General features: G+C 42.4%; 1 protein-coding gene across 1 annotated transcript; it reads left to right on the forward strand.

The window, feature by feature from the left end:
• The first annotated feature begins 1,718 nt into the window (after positions 1-1,718).
• LOC121558854 (chorion transcription factor Cf2-like) lies at positions 1,719-10,256 on the forward strand. The gene is made up of 2 exons (XM_041872211.1): positions 1,719-1,995; positions 8,864-10,256. Exons 1-2 carry the CDS (start codon positions 1,830-1,832, stop codon positions 9,691-9,693), a joined length of 996 nt encoding a protein of 331 aa, XP_041728145.1. The 5' UTR covers positions 1,719-1,829; the 3' UTR covers positions 9,694-10,256.
• The last annotated feature ends 377 nt before the right edge of the window (positions 10,257-10,633 follow it).

Genomic DNA, 10,633 nt, shown 5'->3' on the forward strand with positions numbered 1-10,633 from the left:
CGTTGGTTCAAAAGTTACAATTCTAAACATCTGTGCTGTAGCAACAGTAAATCTTTATCGCAGGGTGACGCAAAGTGGCAACTTTATTTGTTTGCGATCAACAATATTTCTGAAATATGCTGCTAACGGTGCAGGTTAGCCTAACACTGTTCACCAGCCGTACAGAGGTATTTTATTTGAACCCTGTTGGTTAAAACCCTCTTCTTCAAGGGAGACCAGGATCTCTCTGGACTACCACTCCCATAACTACATGACAATTACTAAGTAGTCTACAATATCATACAATTGTACAGTATAATAATATTATATATCACATATTATATAATAATATAATGTAAATATTTAAGTGAATATATGCTATTATTCATTAGTATACTTAACAAAAATATAAACGCAACATGTAAAGTGTTGGTGTCATGTTTCATGAGCTGAAATACAAGATCCCAGAATTTTGCCATAAGCACAATAATATTATTTCTCTCAAATTTTGTGCACAAATAAATGTGTTTACATCCCTGTTAGTAAGCATTTGATATTCATTAGTAGGTGTATTTTTAGTCTTGCTTAGTGGAGAATGACGATAGCATCCCGTTTACAATGTTTTATCCTCCTGTACAACAACTCCATCTTTAAGCCGACTAGCAGCTCAAACAGCTACAAGCATAGCTACAGCTAGGTCTACCTATAGACCAACAGAACTCCTCCCCCGGGGCGTCTCAGGAGCCCAACAATCTGAAACACAGAAACCACGTGGAAACATTACAACACCTACTGGGATATCTACTGTATCACAAAGGGATGATTGGCACAGACTGGTTAAATCCACATTTTTTCAACGTAATGTGACATGGAATCTACGTGGAAAATACATTGGATTTGAAAAAAAAAGTAATCAACTGTTGTTTTGAGGGGGTAAATTTCAACCACAGGATTATGTCATCACTGTTACCAATTTTCAACACAGACAAGGCTTTTTATAAAATATGTTGTTTTGAGTGCAATGTTCGACCCAGTGCCCAAAAAACTGGGTCTCTGTTGAAAGTTGTGGGTCTTCCAGCAGGACAACAACCCCAAACACACATCAAAAAGCACCCAGGAATGGTTCAAGAATAAACACTGGACTGTCATGGAGTGGCCAGCGGTGAGCCCAGATCTGAATACCATTAAAAACATATGACAAGATCTGAAAACAGCAGTTGGTGGAAGGCACCACTCAAACATTGAAGAATTTGAGCAGTTTGCAGTTTTTTTTTGTGCCGTTATCTTGATGTTTCAGCAAGTATTAGCTCCTAGGTGCCTATGGCATTTGTTTAAATGTTCTTATTTAACACGGTAAACTTTAAAAAATGTGGTTCTGCAATGTTGTCAATCAAATGTGTGGAGACCAAACGTTTTTTTCCATTTCAACTTATTTGATAGGAAATAGGGAATTATTTAAGAAAAGTGCAAAGGTGCCAATATATTTGGCTGCAACTGTATGATAAACACCAGGGTTGGGAATGATCGGCTACGGAGATTGATGCGGATCACACTGGAGATAAACATGTAAAATAGGTTCGTTCCTACGTTAGGTCAGTACAGTAGTTATCGTTTCCCTAACTACTGGTCTGTAGGCTGCTTTGCGCAGTAGTAACTTCCCATCCAGCTGGCGGCGCTGTTGGGCGTTTCCATTAGGAACCAAGGATTTTTTTTTACATTCCTTGACTAGAACACGGAAGTAGAATTGGAAACGACTGTTTTGATATTCAACGTTCCTTTTGTAGAGTAAAAATAGACCAAAGACATACTGACTGAACTAAATAGGCTGTCCAACTGTCATTCGACTGAAAATGTCTAAACTACAGTCGTTGCGTGTGTTTTTAAATGATCGTTTAATGGCGGCTGCTGTGGAGATTTTCGGGGCAGTTGAGAAAACGGTAGTGGAGTACCAGGAGGAGAATGATCGGCTACGGAGACTGCTGCGGATCACACCGGAGATACCACTATGTAGAATAGGTACGTATGTAGATCTACTGATGGCTTCCTATAGTTCTACTCAATTAATAAACTGTTTAAGCTAACAGTAATCACCATTTATCCACTCTTCTCCGAGGGTGTCGCAGGGGCTTACCGGGGTTGAAAATTATTACATAAAATTATCACTGCATATTATCACTGCAACCGCAAACCACAGGAAGACTCCGGGGCCCGCTCTCAAAAGAGACCCACAATGGAGGTGTCATAATACCCATAAAACCTAGCGGTCAAACAGGGAAATGGTTCCAATCGTTTTTCCGCCATTCATTTTTCACGTAGGGAATTTTAGAAACACTTAAAATAAGGGCTGTGTTTCGTGTAGGCTTACACTGGTGTGACGTTTTGATAACCATTTAAATCTCTCTCGGACAAGGTGACTTTTATCAATATATTCGGCTCTATTTACTCTCAGATTCGAATTAGCGTCAAAGTAGACATTATGCAAGACTACAAATCCCTGCAAGCTCCTGAATGTCATCTTTTGGTGACACCTTTACTAACATGTATTGTGTCAATTTAAAATTTGCACAAGACAGTTCACAGAATTGTCAATTTAAAGAAATGTTGCCAATTTTATTAATTACTAAATTTAGCTAACATTAGATAGTTAATCCACAGATTCTTATCTTTGCCTCGATTTGGCAGTCTCGTCCAGATCATCATGGCATTTGTAGTTCTTTATGATAACCACATTAGCAGCTAATTAGCATTTCATTTTTGGGGGGGTAAATAGAGGTGAATATGTTGATAAAGTACCTTGTCCTAGAGAGACAGGGTAAGCCTACACAAAACAGCCCTTATTTTAAGTGTTTCTAAAATCCCCTATAGGGAAAAATGAATGGTGGAAAAACAATTGGAACCATTTCCTTGTTTGACCGCTAGGTTTTATGGGTATTATGACTCATACTGTGGTACTCTATGAGTGTAGACAGCCTGCTGCTGGCTCTGCTAATCATCAGATGGGGGAGGAGAGGAGGTAGGGCAGGGTTCTTCAATTCCGGTCCTGGAGGGCCGAAACACCTCTGTTTTTCATCCTCTCCTTCTAATCAGGGGCTAATTCAGACCTGGGACACCAGGTGAGTGCAATTATCTACCAGGTGGAAATAAAAAACAGAAGTGTTTCGGCCCTCCAGGACCGGAATTGAAGAACCCTGAGGTAGGGGGTCCATGTTGTTAACTGGAGGGCCCAATCTGCCTTGATTGGGTAACAGATTAATACAAAATTGACTGCATATTAAATACATGTGACTGGTCATTTGTTTGAGGGTCTGGGCCCAAGAGGCAAAAAATAATAATATTATAATACGTTTATTTTTTTTAATTTTTTTTATCCAACCACAGGAGCCCGCTCTCAATGTTCAAAATACACCAGAGAGCATACTTTAGTCACAGAGGATCAATAGTTTATCAAAACTAACTGTGGATTAAGTTTTATCACAAGCACATACAGGTATCTGCCGAAATTAAGGAAACACCAACATAAAGTGACTTAAAAGGGTGTTGTACCACCACGAGCTGCCAGAACCCTTTCAATGCGCCTTACCATAGATTCTTCAAGTGGACCTAAACCATACCAAGAAAATGCACCCTACACCATAACATATACTTTGTATCCCTTGTTTGCTCAAGTGTTTCCTTTATTTTGGCAGTTACCGGCATGCCTACAGTCGGGAAGGCCGCAGTTTGGGCAGCATGCTCACCAAATATAGGCTACAGCTTGTTGCACTGTGGCCGTAGACGTATAATCCATAGAAGGGTTTTGACTGTTAAACTCATGGATGTCAGTCCTGACTTGAATGGGAACTGCCATGTATGGATTATATTTCTATGGTTGGTTGCAGCTGTCGGTTAGCCTTTTGCCGATTTCAAAATACAATCGCGGGAAAAACGCAGTTTGGAAAGCAAATGCCTACTGCCGGAGAAGAGAAGACTAATCTGTCTGTAGAACCAATAGAAACAATTTTTTCTCAACAACTCCCAATTTGTAGCTAATAGCAGCGCTGTTTTTCAAAGTAGCTCATCTTGAGATAGGCTATTGCCACGACGAGCGCATCGGCCATCACCGTGAGTAACCTACTGCTTCATCTTCATCATTAGGTGAGTCGGTGTGCCACTGAAATGTTATTTAGTAGCCTACTGTTGCCTATGATATATACAGTTGAAGTCGGAAGTTTACAGACACTTAGGTTGGAGTGATTAAAACTCGTTTTTCAACCAATCCACACATTTCTTTTTTAACAAACTATAGTTTTGGCAAGTCGGTTAGGACATCTACTTTGTGCATGACACAAGTAATTTTTCCAACAATTGTTTACAGACAGATTATTTCACTTATAATTCACTGTATCACAATTCCAGTGGGTCAGAAGTTTACATACATTAAGTTGAATGTGCCTTTAAACAGCTTGGAAAATTCCAGAAATTGATGTCATGGCTTTAGACGCTTCTGATAGGCTAATTGACATCATTTGAGTCAATTGGAGGTGTACCTGTGGATGTATTTCAAGGCCTACCTTCAAACTCAGTGCCTCTTTGCTTGACATCATGGGAAAATCAAAATAAATCAGCCAAGGCCTCAGAAAAGAAATTGTAGACATCCACAAGTATGGTTCATCCTTGGGAGCAATTTTCAAATGCCTGAAGGTACCACGTTCATCTGTACAAACGCAAGTATAAACACCATGGGACCACGCAGCCGTCATACCGCTCAGGAAGGAGACGTGTTCTGTCTCCTAGAGATGAATGTACTTTGGTGCGAAAAGTGCAAATCAATCCCAGAACAACAGCAAAGGACCTTGTGAAGATGCTGGAGGAAACCGGTACAAAAGTATCTATATCCACAGTAAAACAAGTCCTATATCCACATAACCTGAAAGGCCGCTCAACAAGGAAGAAGCCACTGCTCCAAAACCGCCATAAAAAAGCCAGACTACGGTTTAAAACTGCACATGGGGACAAAGATCGTACTTTTTGGAGAAAATGTCCTCTGGTCTGATGAAACAAAAATATAACTGTTTGGCCATAATGACCATCGTTATGTTTGGAGGAAAAAGGAGGAAGCTTGCAAGCCGAAGAACACCATCCCAACCGTGAAGCACAGGGGTGGCAGCATCATGCTGTGGGGGTGCTTTGCTGCAGGAGGAAATAGCTCGGACTGGGATTTTTTTTTTTTACGGTCATCCAACTGGGAATTCCAAGTCGGAAACTCTTGCATCTTTCTAGAGCTCAGACTTTCCGACCTGAAGATCACTGACGTCATGATGTGACCTCTTTTTATTTATTTATTTATTTATTTTAAGTTCCAAGTTGTCTTGAAAGCACCAGTAGTCCGTGGGCTTGACTTTTTCTGGCGCCATTTTTGAAGCGCTGTCACCATGAATATATATTTTGATTAACTTGTCTCAGCAACATATTTGATGCAAATTGGGTAGAAATTGCTTATTAGACAGACCTGGTGCCAGGATAGGCCTAAAGTGACAAAGGGGGCAGTTGAAATCGGTGAGGGAGCAACATTTTGGGAGGTTCTTGAATTGGAATTATATTGCTTATATCACGCTATAGCACATTTTTATTAGAGAGAGAGAGAGAGAGAGAGAGAGAGAGAGAGAGAGAGAGAGAGAGAGAGAGAGAGAGAGAGGGAGAGAGAGAGAGAGAGAGAGAGAGAGAGAGAGAGAGAGAGAGAGAGAGAGAGAGAGAGAGAGAGAGAGAGAGAGAGAGAGAGAGAGAGAGAGAGAGAGAGAGAGAGAGAGAGAGAGAGAGAGAGAGAGAGAGAGAGAGAGAGAGAGAGAGAGAGAGAGAGAGAGAGAGAGAGAGAGAGAGAGAGAGAGAGAGAGAGAGAGAGAGAGATTTAATTAAACTATTAACAGCCCCTCTCTCTGCAAGCTGGAGAAAGGAATGCAGGAGAGAGGGTAGGAGATGGAAACGCATGGTCGTGAGATATTCTGTAACTAAAGGTAATGTCAGCCTATTAATTATGAAAATATAAAAAATTCACTATTACTAGGCTATTCAAATACAAATTCACTATGTACAGTCATGGTCAAAAGTTTTGAGAATGACACAAATACTAATTTTCACAAAGTCTGCTGCCCCAGTTTTGCTGATAACAATTTGCATATACTCCAGAATGTCATGAAGAGTGATTAGATGAATTGCAATTAATTGCAAAGTCCCTCTTTGCCATGAAAATGAACTTAATCCCCCAAAAACATTTCCACTGCATTTCAGCCCTGCCACAAAAGGACCAGCTGCCATCATGTCAGTGATTCTCTCGTTAACACAGGTGAGAGTGTTGACGAGGACAAGGCTGGAGATCACTCTGTCATGCTGATTGAGTTAGAATAACAGACTGGAAGCTTTAAAAGGAGGGTGGTGCTTGAAATCATTGTTCTTCCTCTGTTAACTATGGTTACCTGCAAGGAAACGCGTGCCGTCATCATTGCTTTGCACAAAAAGGGCTTCACAGGCAAGGATATTGCTGCTAGTAAGATTGCACCTAAATCAACCATTTATCGGATCATCAAGAACTTCAAGGAGAGAGGTTCAATTGTTGTGAAGAAGGCGTCAGGGCGCCCAAGAAAGTCCAGAAAGTGCCAGGACCGTCTCCTAAAGTTCATTCAGCTGCGGGATCGGGGCACCACCAGTGCAGAGCTTGCTCAGGAATGGCAGCAGGCAGATGTGAGTGCATCTGCACGCACAGTGAGGCGAAGACTTTTGGAGGATGGCCTGGTGTCAAGAAGGGCAGCAAAGAAGCCACTTCTCTCCAGGAAAAACATCAGGGACAGACTGATATTCTGCAAAAGGACTGCTGAGGACTGGGGTAAAGTCATTTTCTCTGATGAATCCCCTTTCCGATTGTTTGGGGCATCCGGAAAACACCTTGTCCGGAGAAGACAAGGTGAACGCTACTATCAGTCCTGTGTCATGCCAACAGTAAAGCATCCTGAGACCATTCATGTGTGGGGTTGCTTCTCAGCCAAGGGAGTGGGCTCACTCACATTTTTGCCTAAGAACACAGCCATGAATAAAGAATGGTACCAACACATCCTCCGGGAGCAACTTCTCCCAACCATCCAAGAACAGTTTGGTGACGACCAATGCCTTTTCTAACATGATGGAGCACCTTGCCATAAGGCAAAAGTGATAACTAAGTGGCTCGGGGAACAAAACATCGAAATTTTGGGTCCATGGCCAGGAAACTCCCCAGACCTTAATCCCATTGAGAACTTGTGGTCAATCCTCAAGAGGCAGGTGGACAAACAAAAACCCACAAATTCTGACAAACTCCAAGCATTGATTATGCAAGAATGGGCTGCCATCAGTCAGGATGTGGCCCAGAAGTTAATTGACAGCATGCCAGGGCGGATTGCAGAGGTTTTGAAAAAGTATATATTGACTCTTTGCATAAACTTTATGTAATTGTCAATAAAAGCCTTTGACACTTATGGAATGCTTGTAATTATACTTCAGTATACCATAGTAACATCTGACAAAAATATCTTATAACACTGAAGCAGCGAACTTTGTGAAGACCAATACTTCTCAAAACTTTTGACCACGACTGTACATGGGGAAGCTATAACTCTGCAGATTATCTGTCTATCTGGTCAAAATCACTGATACCGGTTCCCCTCCACCATCTGGTGTAATTGGTAACTTGTTGTTATGTCTCCAGCGAAACCTGGATTCAAATAAAGGTCCTATTTATCAAATGACTATGGGCGGAATTAGGTGTTTTTGGATGTGGTCAAAATGACCCCAAAGGACTAGTCCATAGTGATACAGAAACACTGAACAATAATTAAGATTCATTAAGAACAAGTTGATTGAGAAAGTCATGAAACATTTGAAGAATTGAATAAACCATTGGGCTATGGTGAAAACAATATGCCTCAGCTTGAGGGTTAAATTACCGCTTAGAAGAGTGTTCAACATCAACTGAAGTAGGTAGCTTAGTGGTTAAGAGCGTTGTGCCAGTAACCGAAAGGTCGCTGGTTCTAATCCCCAAGCCGACTAGGTGAAAAATCTGTCGACGTGCCCTTGAGCAAGGCACTTAACCCTAATTGATCCTGTAAGTCACTCTGGATAAGAGCGTCTGCTAAATGACAAAAAAAAAAAGTAGCTATCAAGTTTACTAGATAGCTACAGTAGTTGCCTTGGTAACCAAACAGACATTGCTAGTTTAGCTAACCAAACCATCAGCGATTTACTGGACTACTACTTTGACTGTGCATGATTAAAACTTCTAGACAGACATTGTATCTCGATCTAGCAGTATAACACTAGCCCACCGTGTGACGTATTTACCGACCTGCGGCTGTTTGGCAACGCTTTTCCCACGTCGGGAGGGTATGTCCGTGGTCGGTGGATTGTTCTGATAATAATGCGTGGTTTGCATCGCCGAGTGGTGACCTAGGAAATAATTAAATTCAGTTGCTGTATGCTACCATCCCCTCCCCAGATCAAGACCAAACATGGATTCCATGTTGTGTTCTCGGTTTCACAACTGTTTGTCCTAGCTAATCAGCCTCACAATACGGGCACCATGTTGCTGCAGACAGGAAGTAGAACAAAGAGAGTTTGTTCTAATATTTGGATTAGGTTTTTTCTTGGCTACCACTCGTTGCCAGACAGACACAGGTCGGTAAATACGTCACACAGTGGGCTAGTGTTATACTGGTAAACTGAGATACAATTGAGGTCTGGAATCTGGCCCTAGCTATTTGCACTCAGACACGTCTAAAGTCTTTATAGATCATAGAAATCTATAATTCAACTGTATGATTCAAGTGTTCAAATGATTCTGTGGTATATAGGTAACCTCTGCTCCTCCTCTCCTTCCCTCCAGACTCCCTGCAGCTCTCTCTCTCTGTCTCTGAAGAGGAGGTTCCCCCTGAGCAGCAGCACTGTGAGCAGGAGTGGAGCCCCAGTCTGGGGCAGGAGGACCCAGAGCCCACACAGATTATAGAGGAACATGAGGAACTCAGGACCAGTCAGGAGGAAGAGCCTGACATCATAGAGTTCAACTTCACTCCTTCCTGTGTGAAAAGTGAATGTGATCAGGAGGACTCACTTTGGTCCTTGACTCTTCCCCAAACCCAGACTGTGGAGAACAGAGAGAGTGACTCTAAACCAGTGGATGTCAAACCTTTTGGCGCTGTGACCCACCTAAAGGCTCTCGACATTCCCTGTCACCCTCCAGATAATCAAAACAATGCCTCCAGCCACAGCTCAGCCATAAGCAGCGACCCAGTTGGACCTGACTGCAGCCCACCATTGGATCCCAGTCCAACATTGGATCCGAATCCACCAAAGGGGGAACCCTGCACCTGTCCCTTTTGTGGCAAGACCTTCAAACAAAAAGGATATCTGTCCATGCACATGAGGATTCACACAGGAGAGAAACTATTTAGCTGTGGTGACTGTGGGAAGAGCTTTATTCAGAAGGGGGACCTAAGAAGGCATATATTGACTCACACAGGAGAGAAACCATTTAGCTGTAATTTTTGCTGTAAAAGCTTCAATCAGAAGGGGGACCTAAGGAGGCATATACTGACTCACACAGGAGAGAAACCATTTAGCTGTGGTGACTGCGGTAAAGGCTTCATTCGCAAGGAGCATCTAACTGCACATATACGGACTCACACAGGAGAAATGTCGGTCTCAAACAGAACCTAACCATGCAGAAACTCACTCACACAGGAGAGAAACCATTTAGCTAAAGGGTCTCTACATTCCCTGTGACCCTCCAGATAATCAGAACAATGCCTCCAGCCACAGCTCAGCCGTAAGCAGCGACCCAGTAGGACTTGACAGCAGTCCACCATTGGATCCCAGCCCACCATTGGATTTGAACGCACAGATAGGGGAACCTGGACCTGCCCCTTCTGTAGCAAAACCTTCTCTTCAAACAAAAATGAAATCTGTCCATGCATATGAGGATTCACATCATTTAGCTGTGGTGACTGTGGGAAAAGCTTCAATCGCAAGGAGCACCTAACTAAACATATACTGACTCACACAGGAGAGAAACAACATGGCTGCTCAGTCTGTGGTAAAAGATTCACTCAGAAGACTCATCTGCTGAAGCATATGGATAATATCCACAAAGAGAGGAAAGAAGAAAGAACATCTTCAGTCAGGAAATGGGAATAACAAGGCAGGATGTGGACAACACTCTTAGGAAAGGAGAGCAACTCCAGACCATTCATACTGTGGGTCTCATTAAATAGTACCCGCAAAACACCAGTCTCAACGTCAACAGTGAAGAGGCGACTCCGGGATGCTGACCTTCTAGGCAGAGTTGCAAAGAAAAAGCCATATCTCAGACTGCCCATCTTAATCTTTTCTTTTTATTGGCCAATCTGAGATATGGCTTTTTCTTTGCAACTCTGCCTAGAAGGTCAGCATCCCGGAGTCGCCTCTTCACTGTTGACGTTGAGACTGGTGTTTTGCAGGTACTATTTAATGAAGTTGCCAGTTGAGGACCTGTGAGGCGTCTGTTTCTCAAACTAGACACTCTAATGTATTTGTCCTCTTGCTCAGTTGTGCACCGGGGCCTCCCACTCCTCTTTCTATTCTGGTTAGAGCCAGTTTGCGCTGTTTTGTGAAGGGAGTA

Source organism: Coregonus clupeaformis, unplaced genomic scaffold, assembly GCF_020615455.1.
Source record: "Coregonus clupeaformis isolate EN_2021a unplaced genomic scaffold, ASM2061545v1 scaf0090, whole genome shotgun sequence".
NCBI classification, from domain to species: domain Eukaryota; kingdom Metazoa; phylum Chordata; class Actinopteri; order Salmoniformes; family Salmonidae; genus Coregonus; species Coregonus clupeaformis.

Excerpts from the sequence above, each read along its gene's own strand:
- LOC121558854 (XM_041872211.1), top strand. The coding sequence starts at position 1,830 with ATGTCTAAACTACAGTCGTTGCGTGTGTTTTTAAATGATCGTTTAATG. Across the intron at positions 1,996-8,863 it reads GATACCACTATGTAGAATAG|ACTCCCTGCAGCTCTCTCTC; the intron begins GTACGTATGTAG and ends CCTTCCCTCCAG.